Source organism: Chroicocephalus ridibundus, chromosome 1 (assembly GCF_963924245.1).
Source record: "Chroicocephalus ridibundus chromosome 1, bChrRid1.1, whole genome shotgun sequence".
NCBI lineage: Eukaryota > Metazoa > Chordata > Aves > Charadriiformes > Laridae > Chroicocephalus > Chroicocephalus ridibundus.
Genome location: NC_086284.1, coordinates 133,486,696 through 133,504,315, shown reverse-complemented (window position 1 = coordinate 133,504,315; position 17,620 = coordinate 133,486,696). Strand labels below are relative to the sequence as shown.

Here is a 17,620-nt window from a genome sequence, read left to right as displayed (position 1 = left end):
CCCCTTTTTAAGACATCGATGCCACCAGCCCAATACGCTACACTGATGGTTAGTGAGCGGGAGTCCTTTTTGGGGGGTCAGGGCTGGCATTTAAAAAGAGGCCAGGGCCCCAATAGCCATTGGCTTTCTTGCCATCCAGCAGGATTCTGTCTCCCCCAGTTAGAGACACTCTGCATAGTATCCAGTTTCTCCAGGCTTACGGCTGTAGTGATCTTGTAAATTGTCTATCTAAATCAAATCAAATGGAGGTTTTTTAGTAGTTTCTTCTCTTTTACCACCCCAAGGTCCTGGAGTTACTTCTGTTATAGTAATCGGTCTGAGAGGGAGGGAATGGGGGAGGCTCAGGCGGATGGGAAGAATTGTCTTTGTCTGAGCCATTATCATATAAATTAAAAAAACGACAATATTTACACTACCTTACTATTAGATATCCCAAATCAGTACATACACATATGAGCACAAACATACACGTCTTTAACTGCTAGGACCATACATCCCTTTGCAGTGGGCAACTCCAATGAACCAACAGGTGCCCCTTTTGACTCCTTACACGCACACAGACAAATGGACAAAGTATTTGGATCCAATAAAGTATAAGAACACCCACACTCCCAAGAGCTAATGTGTGTATGAGAGGTACGTGGATAGGGAGGCGGATGAAGGAGAGCCTAGCCTATAGTTAAAATTTCCTTCTTCTTGAGTTGAGGAGTAAATACTCACAATAGATCCGCATTTCTCAGCAGGCGATAACTGAGACTCCAGAGAGTTGACTCACCTTGGCCTTTTAATCCTCAAGGTGCCTGCCCCAGCAGCATCCCAACTCAGGGGAGATGGTGGTCACAGCCTGCTGCGATCCAGAAGAGCTCAAAGGGTCTTGTTAGAATCACTGTTTATGGGATCCGAGATAATTGACTTTCATCTGGTACTTTCCACCAGAACTTGCTAGATCTTGACTTTCCGGTGTCAACCTCCTCTTTGGGGCACAATCCATATATTGTCAGGAGTGATCGAATACCTTTATTGTCTCCAAGCAACCCGAGTCAGGGGAACCAGGTGCCCTAAGGGGTTGCCGTAACATTCTGGCCCATTACCCTTCACTTACTACCTGGGACTATTATGTGTCCCAGGTGTCAATGGGATGACATAACATTCTGGTCCTTTGTTTTGTTAGGTGGCCCAGGTGGGGAGAAAAACCACACCAAGTGGCCTAAAGGGGAGCAGGGGGTGTTGTATCACCCACAGCAGGTAGAAGAGGAAGGGCAAGTGCTCCCTGCCTAAGTCCCCCGGGGTCTTGACTACCGCAGCAGTCAGGTTCCTCAAAGAGGTGATAAAACATAACACAACTTCCCTCACTGCAGATGGCAAGAAAGTGAAAAAATATACTTCACTGACCCTAAAACTAAGCAAGGAAAAAAAAGAAAAAAAAAAAAAAGAGAGCGCTTTTGGCACCGGGAAGCTCTCCTGCTGGCTCAGAGAACTGAAGCCTGAGGCTACAGCAAAATGAGGTCCTTTAAGCTTCATTTCCATATGAGCTATCAATAAACCAAAACCTGGGTCAAGAGGGGAGACAGAAACTGAGACACCAATCTATCTTTCGCAAGCCCGTGAGCTTATACCCCGCAAGACCTATACTACCCACTGCACGCAGCTCCAACAGAGGCACAGAGAAAGATGTTATTTTGGCAATTTTAATTCTCCCTCCTTTATTATACAAAATACTTTACAATTAAAAAAACATTTTCCCCAATAGAATCATATACAGATATTTATAATTAACAAGATTCAGTTACACGCAAGATGGGGAACTTCTGTGCAAAGGAAAACCGTGACAGATGATCAAGTGAAAATTAAGACTTGACCCTTTCCCCGCCATATTCCGGGAGGGGAGGTTACATTTTAGACCTTTATTCCTATCACTTTCCCTCAAGTCTGAACTCTGGGATCTCCTCTTACCGTGACAGGCTAAGGGCCTCCACCTGTGTCCCTACCATAAGTACAGTAACTCTGCTCTTAAAAGGTTCATAAAGAAACTCTGAACTTATAACTCAGTTATAAGTACAGTAACTCTGCTGAGAAACCAGCATCTGGCTGTACCATGAATACCCAGAAAAGGGGACTGGTGCCCCCAGTTTTCCCAAGCAACCCACATATACACACATGCAAGCACATACATGGGGGAAGCATGCTCAAACCCAGAATTTGTCACCTTTTCGCCAAATGACAAATCCCACCCCACCAAAGCAACCTGCACTCAAGACACGCGTCCAGTAGGTAGTGTCTGCCGGAATGGCTATCGTAAGGTCTCATAGCCAAGCTGGGCATTACTGCAAATGCAGTCTGCAAGAGGGCTGGATGTTGTGGTCTTCCCCACTTTGATCATCTGCCTACCAGCAGAGCGTCAGTCAGTCATGGAGGTGACAATGTGAACCGCCCAGAGATGCTCAGGCCACAACAGACAAACAGGGAAGTCGCACACTTCAGTTGGGAGGTCCTTGAAAAAAAACAGTTGCCAATGATCTGCCCTACCAGAGCAAAGATACGCATGAACCCTAGTGAACATTTTCTCTCTAAGGAAGGTCACTGCTGGGCTGGGCCAACCCTGCATTCGCAGGGGAGCCCATCCCAGAGTCACTGCTGGAGGCCAAATGCCTGAAGCAGTGTGGGAAGATCACGGGCATCAGCTGCCCCATACAGGTCACTCTGCCCCAGCATGGAGAGGGCCATGCGGAGGGTGCTCCAGATGTTGTCAGACATAGCGCCTTGCTGCCCCCGCGGACCTCGGCTCTTCTGCTGCATGTGCAAAGCCTCTAAGAAGTGCTCCACAGCCTCACTGTCAACATGAGAACATACACATGCTTACTGGAGAAGATGGTAAATCTCATACTCCCTCCCCCATTTGCTTCTGAAGTACTTCCCCTCCAAAACAGTTTCCTCCTCTTCACCAGATCCTACCCCGCTCCAGCACCAGAGATCCCCCTTTTCCCTCTTAACAGAAACCGAAGTCCAGATGGCCCCTACTCCAACTGCATCTGCATGACACCTTGTTCTCGGGGCAGAGTCCACACACTTGCTCTGCTCTCCTATGCCAAGGGAAGGCTGCAGGCAGCATGGCGCTGCCCTAGTAACCTATTGCAGTCTCTCTCCCACAAACACATGCACACTCATGGGTCACAGCAGATCTGCCCAACCTATGCTCACCGGTGGGCACCTAAGTTGATGCAACTGATGCCCAAGTTGTAGCGAGAGCGGATGTATCCTGGCTGGAGCTCCAGTGCCCGACGATACGCGGCCACAGCTTCCTCACTCCGATTCCCATTGGCCAGGGTAGCACCAAGCTTGTTCCATAGAAGATGGTCCTGGAGGAAGGGGCAGAGAGAAAGGGCTGAGACAAACTGGATCTTTTTAAGCCCCAAGCCAACCCTCCCTTCCCCGTGTGTCTGTCTTATTCCTCCCGTCCAAAAGTGTACCTCCCACACAAGCAGCACCTCCACCCGAACTTTTACCCATAAACCTCCAGCATCCACAGTCTGCCCTTTCTTACATTGGGGCGCACACTGAGCGCAGCACTGAAGCAATCCACAGCCTTCTCGTATTCGCCACTAAGGTTGAAAAGGACACCCAGGCCACACTGAACATCAGGATCCACAGTCGAGGGGTTGCTGCGCACAGCTGCTAAGAACAGCTCTTTCACCTCCATAAACAATGAGCTGGAAAAGCACAGAACAAGGATATTGGTGTACTGTGGAGACAGCTGGCCTTGCGTTGCTCCCTCTGTTCCTGCCTGGACTAGTCCCAACCCTCCAAGAAGCCTTTCAGCTAAAGGCTGAAATTTGTAATCCCGACTCACTCAGACAGCAGGGAACCTAGGACACGCTTGGAAGGCCCCAGGTTTGTGCCCGAGACACTCTCCTCTGGCTCCTTCTCCAGCAGGTGAGCATAGTCCGGTTTATGGCGTAACCAGTCCCGCAGAGTCTCACATGCCTGCTTCTGCAAGGACTCATTGGTGAAGCTGACTGCTAAAGCCATAAGCGCTGTGAGGTTCCCAGGCTGCAGTTCCAAGCACCTGCAGGTCAAAGAAAAAAAAAAAGTTAATATAGTATTAAAACATTCTGGGAGACACCTAGGATACAGGAGGCAACACAATCAAAACAGAGCTAGCCATATGGTCCTTGTGGCACTATGCACTAGACAAGAAGCCATGCTCAGCGGCTCTTCTGCAACACTCACTGTCTGAGGGCACTGATGGCCAAAAGCTCCTGTTCGTTCTCTGCTTGGGTGGTTCCTAGATATTGCCAGGCCTGGAGAAGACAAAGATGCACAAACTCAGACTTCTTCACACACAGAGAAAAAGATAAGCCAATAAACCACAGACACAGAGATTAAATCCACCGTATTATCCCACATACTTTTAGAGTAAGACCAAATATATGCAAGTATATATACTAGCCACAGATACAAGTTTCTCTTGAAAGACATGTAGACTTTATGGCACATAGGTCCTCAAGACCAATAAAACACAGTTTTATTGGTGTTATAGTGAACAGAAGAAGTGAATGTTTACCTGGAGATCTACCATAAAGCAACCGTTGGCAGTTTTACACTTTTAAGTGACAGAATCTCCACTTTTAACTTCTAACTGTGGTCAAACTGCAGAGGAAGGAGGGAAAAGCAGATCTCTCATTTCTTAAGAACAAAACGGCATAGCAGCAGTGCTAATAATAAGGAGACCCCTAAGGTAGGCAGATGTATATACTTGTGCAGTGGTCTACTAGCAAGTGATAACCTTGGGGAGTTGTCTGTCAGACCTGAAAGCAGAAGTGCTGTTATTTTACTGAATCTTCAGTCATTGTGACACCAGTACAGGAAAACCACTTCCACCTCCAGGCTGCTGACATAGGGAATATTCAGTTAAGGCACTAAATCCAAAGTACCTGTTTCTCTTTATGTTGATAACCACACTCCTTGCTCAAAAACAGGCTAGAAAGTTGGCAGGATTGTCAGCGTGACATACCCGCTTTTTGAATGTAAGTCGCAAAACGCAGTATCCGTTGTCTCAAGGAAGAAAACTGTTTCATTAGCAAAGACCCAGCCACACTGTGCAAGCAAGAGGCAATCTACTGTCTCAAATCTCTAATGCCTCACCATGCAGCTACCTGCAACTCAAGAAAAGCTGGCTAGTGATAACTGCACAGTGTACTGCAGGCAGAAGAGCTGAGATTCAAGGTAAAGTTGTGATTTGGACCAAAGCAACCACGACATTTCCTCCAGAGCAATTGTTCAAGTCTATTTGATCACGGTACCATTTGTGAAGTCTTGACTTCCCCTGTACTTCCTGCAGAGTCACAATAGAAGAATTCAGAACGTTTTCAATACAACCTGCCAGAACTGGCCCAAGATTTCAACTACCTCTCCATTATGCTCAGCCTGCAGCCCACGCTGCCTATGAGAAGAGACTGCCGATTCTAAAGGAGAATCGGCAACACTTTTTGACCACTTTAAAGCTGAAGTAGATCTCCAAAACCTCTGTTTACTTTTCACCTACTCCCAGTACCCTACCTAGAAAGTTAGATGCCTGTATTCCCAGAATCCAAGAACCTCTGTTCCAAGGGGTCACTCTCATCTAAGTCTCAGGATTAACAAATTAAGTTATTTCCAATCATATACAATTCACAGGGCTTGAATCAGACACACTGAGAGTTCAGCATCCCTGGGTCCTTGAGGCAGGCACTCCAGAAACAGATAAAAAGGATGTATTTGCATTCTTCCACCTGAGAATATCCGCAGCCTCTACCTCTGGAGAAAGGCGAAAGACTGTTCCATTTCTCAATTCATCCTGCAGGAGCTGAAGTGCTTTATGAAAATAAGTATTCAATGAACTAGGAGCTGGAAACTTGTCTTCAGAATAAAAATCATTCTTTGGCCTACAGCTTCAAGTGAGGACTGTGAAGACACCCAAGCCATCTCTCTCAACCCTCTTGGGTTACATCTTCTCTGAGCATCTAAATGGAAGACCTAACCAGGACCCTAGTGTAACAACCTGCTCAGAATTAGTCTTTAATACAGATATTGAAAGCAGTTATCATCTGCCATAAGCATCTCCAAACTTGCAATGCCAACAAAGATTTGCACAGATGCAACTTAAGAGATGAGAACTCCTTGTCTTAGCTCCATGCACTCTCATGTGCTCCAAAGAGCTCCAAGAGCCTTTGCAGTTTTTGTAACTGACCTCAGTCATAAGCCTCCTTGCCCACAGCCCTCCTGGGGATTCACATACACTGGCTACATACCCAGAGCCACAGAAAAATACGACGTTTTCATACAGCCTGCACAGCTCCTAACACTGAAGTGAGTTTTCTACACACACACTGACACCTCACTAGAGAAGGACGCAAGTAGCAGGACACCTGGCCAAGGCCTGTTATCTCTTCTCTCACTCACCTCCATATGATCTGGTTTCTGTTGCACTGCAGCCTCAAAAAGCAAGACAGCATTGGGGAGGTCACCTTCCTCCAAGCGCTTCCGCCCCTCTTCAAATGCATCCGGGTGATCTCTCATGGGATTATCTTCCTCAAACTGGTAACCCTAGAAGGGAAGACAGGCAGGAGCTAAAGTCAGGAGACAGGCTTAGGGAGAGAAAAGCACCCTCTACAGTACAGCACGGTCTAGTCTTGCTGTACCAGAAACACTCAAACTGCAGACCAGCCAGCATCTCACCCTCTCTGCTAGTCTGTAGCAGACCAGAGAAAAATGGCTCTTCTTCCTGCTTGCTCTGTGCTGAAAAATTTCCCCAAACCAGACCTGAAATAAGTCAGAAGAGACTAAATATCTGCTGTGAGTCTTATCAGCTTGTGGGCGGCAGGGGGCGACAACGCTTGCACTCATTGCAAAGAATCCCAGCATTAACTGGTATTTGGTGTTGGGTAAGAACATCTGCAGAACATCGGCATCTGCAGACAAGCACAACTGAAAATAGTCCTTGTTTAACCCCTAGCTGATCTGGGATGAGGGTGCAACTGATAGCAGAACGTCAGTGCGAGAAGGAATCCTAGCAGCATTTGGGGTCTGTGGAGCTCACCTGCGAGGCAGACATACTGACAGTCTCCTCAAGGCAGTCCATCACAGTACTAGGGCTGAGAGACCCTGGTCTCTATTACCTTGTCGTATGATGAGGAGCTGAGGTCTTCATAATCAGAGAGCCAAGGGTGAGCTTCTGCATCTCTCTTGGCCATCTCCTCCCATTCTGCCTGGAGTTTGTCCCAGAAGTCCACATCTGACTGAAGGTAGAACGGAACGTGACTAGAGTACCTTAATCATAAATTGAGCTCTACAGACCCCCTCTTAAGTGTTGCTAGCCCTTCTCACAGCATGCAAAGGAGACAGGTAATCCTACCATGTCTCTCAGCTGGTACCCCAGCCCTCCTCCTCCTCCTCCGTCAGCTTTACCTCCACAGCAGTCTTTGCCTGCTCAAATTCCGTATCAAGAGTTGACATGTTTCCAGATCGTGCAAATTGATCCACCCAGGCATCGGATGCCCCCTGGGAGTTTGGAAACAGAAACACACCTTTCTATTTAGAATTTGGCAACCTCAGGGCACACCTCAAAACAGCAGAAGGGTCTGTGATGACCCCTCCTCCCCATCAGCAAGAACTGATGGCCTGTAAAGTAGAAAAGAGTTCATTTGGATATCCCCTTCCTCCCAAGTTGCTACGGGAGATGTGAAAATTCACACTGCCCAAATACCTTCCCAGCTTCTGCCTAGACTCTGCTAAAACAAGCCCAACAGCCCCTCCCTCGCCTCCCCCAGCCTAGTCATTAGTAGAGCACTGCTGAGAGTTGGACTTGCCATTCTCCCTCGCTCCCAGACTGTGCACTGTGGCAAAAAGCTTTCCTCCTTCAGACCACACAGGGCTGGGGCTCCTACCTGCTGCTGTATAAACTCAGCTGCCCATTGCTCTGCCTGATCTTGGTCTCTGTGGGTCACCTGATTAGCTTCGATCGATACCCTCCCATCTCCGATCTGGCGGACAAACTTTAGGAACTGTGGCAGAGAAATGAAACAAGGGTGGAGCTGGGCAGACACTTTGCCAACAAGCCCTCTGCCCATGCCCCCCTCCTTCACTAAGAGGACTTCTCTCTGCAAAGCGAGCACAAAAGGCCCAAAACGGTGGGGAGGACAGGTCTTCACCAGTCATGTGGTAGGCATGGATAATATCTAGAGTGGATTGTAGGGTTCAACTTCTAGGAATCAGGGAAGAAATGGAAACATGGGACAGCAGGAGGTTTTATTCCTCTACTGTCTTCCCCCTTCTCAATTCCCCGCACCCCTTACTCACACTAGATATCTGTCAAACCAAATCAGGGAATTTCTTACCTCAGAATTCTTGAGTTTTGGATCATCCACTTTAGAGAGGAAATCACTAACAGTTTTCTTAAGATCATCCTCAGGTTGATACTCCTCATACCTGTGTTTAGAGGCAGTAAAGAGATAGTCTGATACCAGGCAACAGTGAACTCTTTCACTAACAACAGTCTACACAACACAACCCCTCCTCAAAGTCTCTGGGGCTCTCCTAAGTGATTCGGTACCTTTGTCCATTTCTAAAAATTCAAAATTACTACTAGGTTAACTGTGCAAGTGACTGACATAAACAGGAGCAGAATTAAACAACTACAGTAGCAGCATAGTTCTGCAGAACAGCCTATCAGACATTGCAAGCCTTAGCACTACCAAAAACAAGGTCATGTAACTAGGAATAAAAAGTAGGTCATGCTCATGGAAGAGGAACAGTGTGTCTTGGAAAAGCATCAGCTTCGCAGAGGACTGAGGGCTCATAGCAAGCACACAACTCAATACGTTGTCCGGCTTACAGCAGGACAGGACCAGTTCCAGGTGTTACCACTACGTTCAATCTTGGTGACGTCTTTGGAACTGGTGGCAATATCTCAGGAACGTCCATATTTGCAGAACCGTATCAGAAAGGGCAAGAGCCAGGAAGAAGGAGAACCCAAATATGCAAAATCTCTTTTAGGGAAAGATCTAAGAAGCCCACATTGCTTGCTTGTGTTTTGCTGCTTTAATTGAAAAACTTGACCGTAGTCAACAGGTACCTATACAGAGAAGATGTGCAGTAGTAGACTGTTCTTTAATTACCACAGAAAAAACACATGAAAATAATGTCTGGAAGGCTGAATCTAGAAATATGGAGAGGAAAGGCTGGATGTGGTTTGTCAGGGAGAATAAAGTGATAAAAGTTTACAACTAGTAAAGTCTAGTACTTGAGATCTCTAAATCTAAAAAAGCATCTGTTGTGGAAAAAAGTTCTGCTTGATTAGGAGTTTCTGATCTCACTCCTGTAAGCACTTTAAGGCGCTTTGCATTAAGCATGAGATTAAGTTAGCCTACATGATCACAATATCTTCCTGGAAGTAGAAAACAGAAAAGCTAGGATTTCTTAAAAACTTCAGTTTTTGTTTACTCCTTTCTCTGAGATGTTTCAGCACTGTTTCCGCCTTTCTCTGAAACCAAAGGCCTGAGAACATCAATCTAAATTAAATTACTCAAAAGCATTCAGGCCACAGCAGATTTCTATCACCTATCCAAACTTCACCCACCCAAGTACCTTGCTGCAATAACTACTCTTGAGAAGACAGACTCACCATTTATCCGCCAAAGACTGGTCTTCCGATTCCCCAAGCCACAGTTTCTCCTCTGACTGCTCTAGGTATTCTTCTGCCCACTTGGCAGGAGACACAGATAGCGGATCTGCATAGGACAGCAGGAAAAACAGGGAGAAGAACAAGACAGGCAGACCATCACTCAAATTAACTTCAGATTTTTCTCTCTCCATTTTACATACAGTTAGCTAACATTCTTTGAAGAGATCTTCTCTGTAAGATTGTTTATGCTTGTTTGTTCTAACTTTGTTTATTCTGATCTAAAACTCAAGCCTTAGGCTCAGACTGTATATTAATACAGATGCCACTATGGTGCCAATAGCCTTATGATTTTCTACTTTAATTTCACAACTTATTCATGCGCTCCATGTGGGATAATATGTAGGTCAAGAAAATTAGCAATGCATTACAAGTCTCTGCCAAAAGCACAGCCTACAAGGCACTAGGTTTTCATCAGAACTTTCTCAAAGACCTTTATAAATGCTGATTTATGTTCCCAGAAGCGTAAAGAGTGAAGGTCAAAGAATGGGACTACCTGGCTTTCTACAGTGGCCACTCCTGGAAAAGAGAATAGCATCTATTTAAATATTACTCAGACTTTCAGATTAGGTCAAGGATGGCAACAGGACCCTATTCCAGCCCCAGCTCTCTACACAATGCAGGATGGGTTTTCAGATAAACTGCTGGCTTGCTTGAAATTGAAAGCTTAACCTTTGGGCCAGAAACATTCACCTTGCACATATCCAAGGTGCGACATCCCTCTACCTCCATGAAACTGACAAAAACTATTTGGCCAAAGCACTAAAAAATATTTGCCTTTATACCCAAAGCAAATTTAGCCTTAAGAGAGGGAGTTAGAGAATATGTAAGCAAGAAGCAGTACCAGGCCATCTGCAGAATTTGCATCAGTTGAATAATAATTTTTATAAAAGCAGTTTGAATAGCCTGCTTCTCCTAAGTTATCCAAGTAACCTAGGCTAAAGACTTTTACACCTGAATAAAAGCTTCCACACCATATCGTGAACAATTTGGCTAAACCATCACAAAGCTTTTTTTTTTTCCCCCTCCCTGTTAAAGCTGTTACAGTAAACACTGCCCGCTGGGCCCAAAGCATTACTCCAATTTCATATTCAGTAACTCCCCGCCATACACAGGCATGTGACTGGCAACACCTTGACAATAATTCCAAAAGGGACCCTTCACCTGTCACTTCAGCAATGAACTCCTGTGACCAGTCAGCCTCATTGTAATCTGAAGAGACATCACCAGCACTATCTGCTGCAGCCAAGAATTCCTGGGTCCAGTTTTCAGACAGTGCCAGGGCTGCCACACCTGGAGCTACAAGTAGTAAAAAACAGAAGTGAGGATTGGAGAACTCAAAGGTATCATTTAAGTGTTCCAGGCTAGCCCTCATCATCTCTGATCCTTCCCTTTCTCTTTGTTAGAATAAAATCACAGAAAGATTCCACTTGGAAAGAAATCTCTGGAGGTTGCTAGTGTTCTCACAGCAGGTTAACGCTAAACCTGGAGATTAGTTTGCTCAGGGCATTCATCAGGTATCTTCTGAACTTGTCCAAGGATGACAATCCCGCAGCCTCCATAGGCACCCATCCCAGTACTGAATCACCCTCCAAGGGAAGAAATATCTCCTTACATCTAGCCAGTTCCCCTTCCTGCAAGTTGTGTCCATTGCCCTTTGTCCTTTTGCTGTGTATTGCTGCAAAGATCCTGGCTGTGGCTGCTGAAGACAGCAACCAGACAGGCTGAACAAATCCAGTTCCCTCAGCCTTTCCCCTTACACCACATATTCCAGTCCCTGAACACCTTATTGATCTCTACTGGACTTGCCCCAGCACGTCAGCGTACTGGGAAGCCCAAATCTGGAAACACTGCTCCAGATGCAACCTGACAAGTGCTGAATAAATGGGAACCACCCTGCTAGGAGCTTAACCATAACACCAAGATCTTTTCCAGCTCTCCACCTACTCTAGCTCCCCTCACCTCGCTGAGGGGCCTGTCGGAAGCTTGACTGTTCAATCTCTTGCATCTCAGCCAATAAGTCATCCATCTTAAAGGTCTGGGGTGCACGGGACAGTAAAGGGGCATTCTGCTCCTGTAGGAACTCTCCAACCAGCTGCCAAAGACAGAGACGGATTACAAACAGCACAGAAGATGAACAGGCAGAGCCATGGAGCACAAGAGGAAGAAATGCACTTGTCAGAAGCCCATTATTCATGGGCTTACCTGATTAACATCAGGGAAGGGGAAAAATAGCAAACGATGTCGATGAGAAAAGCAGTAAGGAGATGCATCAACCTGTTCTTACCTCATCTTCTGTGGCCACTCCCAGTGGTTTGGATACCTAAAGGGAATAGTGGGCAATTACCCCAACAGCTTTGACCCCGTACCCCTCCACACACCCCCCCTGTGACCTAATTAGTTTACATCTTCCTCGAGCTTAGGCTGTCAGCACTTTCTTGCATTAGCTGCCTGCTTATGTGGAAGCTAAAGGTGCAGGAGTACCTTGAGTGATACCATCCAACCCCGCACCCACCACTTGCAGGGTTAGGGCCTGTGACAGCAATCCATACAGCTCACCACAGCCACCAACATTCCCCCAGCACCCATAAACACAGCCTGCACCAGCAGGCCCTCACCCCACAACCCCTGAGGACAAACGGGGTGACCCTGTGGCCTCTTTCCCCGGAAAAAAAAAAAGCAACCCCACACCTACCCGTGCTAGTAGTCCCTCACACACTGCTCCCCCCACCCGCCCCTTCAGCCAGCACACCCCTCTCCCGGGCAGGCCCCACATCCAGCTCCAGCTCAGCGACCGGCAACACTCACGGCAGCAGCTCCGGGCGCCCCGGGGGGCCAGGCCAGCGGGCCCTGAAGTCCCTCCTGCCGCAAGGCTTTGTCCTGGGTGAAGTGGCCGGCAAGCTTCATGAGGGGGTTGGAGCCCCCGCACTCCGGTTCCACCAGCTCCCTCAAGGCCATGGCGCCCGGTAGGGAGGGAGGGAGGGAGGGAGGGTCGGCGCCAAACCCCCACCGGGCCTGCACCTGGTCCCGGGGCGGCACAAACACCGGGTGAACGCCAGACGGAGCGGCCGGCTGCCGAGGGCGCCCGGCGCAGTGCCCCCACCCGGCTGCCGCCCGCCGGCCCCACCCGCCCCTGCGGGCCCGGGAGCCTTGCGCGGGGCGGGGCGGGTAGGCCGGCCGGGGAGGTCCCGACCCCAGGCCGGAGCCCGCGGGGGCGGGGGCCGGGCTCAGAGGCAATGCCGCCACGGCGCCAGGTCCCCCGCCGGCTCCCAGCGCGGCCGAGCACAGCTGCCACGGCCAGGAAGAGCCGCCGCCGCCATCACCCCGGGGAGCGGGACACCCCCCGCCCCCGGCTTCCTCCGCCCAGCCCCAGCCAGGCCGACAGAGAGGACACCCGCTCGCCACGGACGGCAAGGCCGCGGCCTCCCCAGTGAGCCCCGCGCCCCGGCCCGCCCCTCGCTGCCAGCCGCCCGGGCGGCGGTACCCCGGCCCGGCTCTCCCCGCCCGGGCGGGCGGAGAGTACAGCCAGAACCGGGGAGTCTCCCCAACCGCCCCCCCCCCCCGTCCCAGCACCGTACCTGGGGCCGCCGGGGCTCGCGGGGCTCACGGGGCGAGGGGGCGGGGCCAGCCCTTAAAGGGCCAGGCGCCCCGCGAGCGCCGCACCAGAGCGCCTTAAAGGGCCAGAGTCGCAGTGACAGGTTAAAAGTACCTTCCGTTCCGGTGGGAAGTACGGGATCTCTTCGGATAAGCCATAGGAATGTCAGCTCCTCTGCAGCTGTCGTCAGTTTTCACGTGTGATTCCAAAGGAAGAGCAAACCGCCTGGGAAAGCAGAGCTCGTTCACGCGGGGCCTCTAAAAGAACGGGAAAAGCCCAAAGCGGGGTTTGCAGGGCGTGTGCTGCCCCCCGTGACGTTAGGGTGCTGGAAATAAATGGTTCTCAGAATCAAATCCCATCTCAATTGCCCAGGGAAGCTGTGGATGCCCCATCCCTGGAAGTGTTCCAGGCCAGGCTGGATGGGGCTTTGAGCAGCCTGGTCTAGTGGGAGGTGTCCCTGCCCAGGGCAGGGGGGTTGGACTAGACAATCTTTAAGATCTTTTCCGGCCCAAACCATTCTATGATTCTGATTCTATAATTCTCCTTTCCAAAAGGAATATGCTCCTCTGCAGGGTCCTCTCCAGACTTTCCATGTGCAGTTCATCTATCCAAAAACCTGATGTCTGGTGCTGTTTTAGACACTGTTCTTTGGCAGTAAGTCTTCTTGACTGCTCTCCTTACTGCTCTGAAATGCATGATGGTATCTACAGCCAGCAGTAATGGCTCAAGAGGAGCAAATCTCTAAAGCGATAGAGTTGGGGCTGGAAATCCAACACCCCCACCAAACGTGTTTGGGGAGCTTCACTTTGGATTACGTCTTCCCTGGTCCTGGGGGCTCGCACACCAATTAGTGGCTGAAAGGCGTGAAGTGTGCTCCTGTGTACAGCACCCCGACCAGCTCAGTGCCACCCGAAAGGAATCTAGTTTGCGCACCAAGACTGTTCTGCAGTACAAACCGAAGTCCAGCAAGCAGGGATTACTGGAAGATTCCCCTTGAAAGCGCTCTTGAGACTAGGGGGTCAAAGATGACCAAGGGACCAGAGCACCTCTCTTAGGAGGAGAGGCTGGGACACCTGGGGCTGTTTAGCCTGGAGAAGAGAAGACTGAGAGGGGACCTCATCGATGCTTGTAAATACCAAAACGGGGGGGCGTCAGGAGGATGGGGCCAGACTCTTCTCAATGGTGCCCAATAACAGGACAAGGGGCAACAGGCACAAACTGGAACACAGGAAATTCTGTCTCAACATGAGGAAAATCTTTACTTTGAGGGTGACAGAGCCCTGGAACAGGCTGCCCAGAGAGGTGGTGGAGTCTCCGTCTCTGGAGATATTCAGAACCCGCCTGGAGGTGCTCCTGTCCAGCCTGCTCCAGGTGAACCTGCTCTGGCAGGGGGGTTGGACTAGGTGATCCCCGAAGGTCTCTTCCAACCCCTACCATTCTGTGATTCCATGATCCATTCAGGCACTGACGTGGAAGTGCCCTACATCTGTCAGGCAGCTGCATTAAGATGGCGACACTTGAAAAGGCATTTACGCAACCACTCTTACACATGGAGACCGAGGCTGCAGACACTACGTAACACTGGCACAGTACATTCCACTCTTCCAGATGTCTGCCTTATGATATTGCTCCCTGCTTGCCTGTAAGCTGTAGTCATCCTAGGATGAAGCCCCTGGAATGACAAACAGGACTCACCTGCTCTTACCAAATGCTGATCCTGCATAGGCTCCATGTGATCAAGGGTTAGCAAGAGAACTGGAAGAGAGAGACTGAGGGAGGAGGCTTTTGGGCAGAATCCTGAATTACTTTCAAGAAGAACAGACGGACAGTGCTGCTCCTGGGAAAAACAATAAGCTGCACAGCGACACGGGGAAGGGGAGTGCAGGCATTGAGATCAGGCATGGGCAGAAGTCCAAAAGCCATCAGAGACTGAAGCAGTGCAGAAGCCAAGATGAAGCAGTTTTGATTTATACACATTTGTTTCAGGGTCTTGGGGTATGCCCAGGACACCAGCCTATGATACCAGTTCAGCTTGCCTTACTGGTTCAGGGCAGGGACTCTGATCTGTAAAAACATCCCCACAGCCTCCCTTCCTCAGTATGAGCAGCAAAACCAGGCCCCATAGGAAATGCACCCATGGTCATTGCTGCTGCCTGCGGGGACAAGACACGCTACAGAAAAATGTATCCTGTCTCCTTTTCTCTTCCGCTCTTTCTCGTCTCCTGGGAAGGCAGTTTCTTTTCCCTGGCTCTTGGCTGCCTTCAGGCTCACAGAGACTGTTGCAAAGCAGCGCTCATCACTGAACCAGTTCCAACATTAAGCAATCCTTTGATCTTACTGAAAATCTCATGGTATCACTTGCACCAGTCTGAAGACAGCCTGTAGGAGGCCTTCAGAAAGCATCTTCCATGGCTCAGCCACAGTTTGCCATTGCCTAAGAGTGAGGCTTGGGTGTTCTTCCACTTGAAGGTACAGAAAGAGACCTTGCAGAGTGAGACTTTCTAGGTCTTAGACTCAGAGCAAAGGAGACAGAAGGAAAAGCTGGATGGCCCCATTTATCCCTTACAGTCCGGAAAGACTGTGATGCAACTAAAGGAACCAGAAGTGACAGTGGTGGCAGAGCGTCCAGGACAACCACAGCTATAGCTGTTGGTGGATAAGGATCCTGCTGAAGCCATAAATATTTCTGTTTGCAGGTAGAAAGCCAAGGGTCTGATCTAAGGAGATGGAGCAAAATCAATGGACCCTTGTACACGAAGTGTAAATATTTTGTCAGCAAGAACTGAAATATGAGGGGCCCTCAATAACTCTTGGAGAGGTGAGAAAAGCAAATTGTACAGTTCCTGAAAAGGCTATTCCAGGCTCTGCGTCCTTCAGCCAGTCTGAGTTTGATGGTGGCGAGTACTTTGCTGAAGGTCCTGGACCTGATGGGGACCACTGACAAAATAGAGGTTTCTGCTTAGCTATTCCCCATCCTAACTTGGTGAGATTCGCTATTTCTTTCCAAGTGCAAGAACTTTGCTCATGCTTTTGTTAAATGGTGTTCTACTCTTTCAGGCCATTTCTCCCCTTGATCAAGATCATCTGAATACTCATGTTGTCTTCCAAATGCATTGCAAGCCCTCTCAGGTTAGTGTTGTCTGCAAATTTAATAGGCACACTTTCTAGTCCACTGTACAAATCACCGAAGAAACTATTAATGCCACACTGAGAACAGATCTCTGCAGGACTCCTTGATACTGTGCTCCCGATAGAGAGCATACCATTGAAAACCAATCTTAGAGTTTTCTGATCAGCATCAGACTCTCCTAACAGTAGAAGCAGATCCAGTTTCCCATGTTTCCTAGCTTATTTGTAGGACTGTCAGATGAAGCAGAATAAAAATCCTTACTGAAGTCAAAATATATAACATCTATTGTTACTTCCTTATCCACAAGGCCTGTTAGTCTACCATGAAAGATTGGTTTGACTTGATTTTGGCAAATGGCAAATGTGAGTTCTCTACTTAATGTTTATTTGTTCCAGTATCACAGGGGGAGGCAGTAAAGTAATGCTGGCTGGCCAGTAATTCCTCAGATCCTTCTTTTTTTTTTTTAAATAACCAATATTATTTGGCCTTTTCCAGTCTTCTGAACCTCTCCATTCTCTAGAGATCTCAAAGATAACTGGCAGTGGGCCTGACATCGCTTCGTCCGGTTCTCCAACCATCACAGGATGAATTTCATCAAGCCTACCTGGTCTGAAAGCACTGACTTTGCCTCAGTGCTTTGAAATCTAGAATGACTTTTTACCCACTTGTCATTGGTGCTATTTAACGTATTCCCCTAGCCACCATCACAGTGAAGACAAGTGAAAAATACTCGCCGCTTCTTGTTATTTTTGTTCGATTTTCCATTTCACTGACCAGAAGGCCAATCCTTCTACTGGTCTTCTCCTCACTGCCCATGTAGCGACAGGCACCATTGATGGGCTGATAGTTCATTTCTTCTCCACCACAGATAAGGTAATTATTCATTTCCTCTTTGAAGTATCTTTGTATAAACTTTAAGTCAGTTGCCATGTCTCCCTCAATTCCTTCTTCTCTAGACTAGACACTGCAATTTTTTCAGTCCTCCTGCTTGGATGGCGCAGGTGAGTTGTTCCCCTCGTGTGGGTTTATTCCCCAACACCTGCCTGTTTTGTCACAGTGTGGTACCCAAACTGGACACTCGGTCCTGTGTCACTCGGAGCTGGGAGTGCTGAAGTCTCAGTAGTACAGAGTTGATCTGACAGCTTATTTCGTCTTCCCTACAGGCTGTCCTTCTGGCCAT

General features: G+C 48.6%; 1 protein-coding gene across 3 annotated transcripts; it reads right to left on the bottom strand.

The window, feature by feature from the left end:
• Positions 1 to 1,680: 1,680 nt before the first annotated feature.
• On the bottom strand, positions 1,681 to 13,279 carry PEX5 (peroxisomal biogenesis factor 5). 3 transcript variants are annotated; one of them, XM_063353987.1, is made up of 16 exons: positions 12,524 to 13,279; positions 12,003 to 12,038; positions 11,678 to 11,810; positions 10,880 to 11,014; positions 9,659 to 9,764; positions 8,373 to 8,463; positions 7,923 to 8,039; positions 7,444 to 7,536; positions 7,155 to 7,274; positions 6,715 to 6,798; positions 6,439 to 6,582; positions 4,228 to 4,298; positions 3,848 to 4,063; positions 3,542 to 3,707; positions 3,199 to 3,356; positions 1,681 to 2,830 (listed from the first exon to the last, which is right to left on the bottom strand). In XM_063353987.1, exons 1-16 carry the CDS (start codon positions 12,671 to 12,673, stop codon positions 2,629 to 2,631), a joined length of 2,022 nt encoding a protein of 673 aa, XP_063210057.1. In that variant the 5' UTR covers positions 12,674 to 13,279; the 3' UTR covers positions 1,681 to 2,628. The 3 variants fall into 3 exon arrangements, with proteins under 3 accessions (XP_063210057.1, XP_063210038.1, XP_063210048.1); XM_063353968.1 differs by lacking the exon at positions 6,715 to 6,798 and having other exon boundaries at positions 12,524 to 13,278; XM_063353978.1 differs by lacking the exons at positions 6,715 to 6,798; positions 7,923 to 8,039 and having other exon boundaries at positions 12,524 to 13,278.
• Positions 13,280 to 17,620: the final 4,341 nt, after the last annotated feature.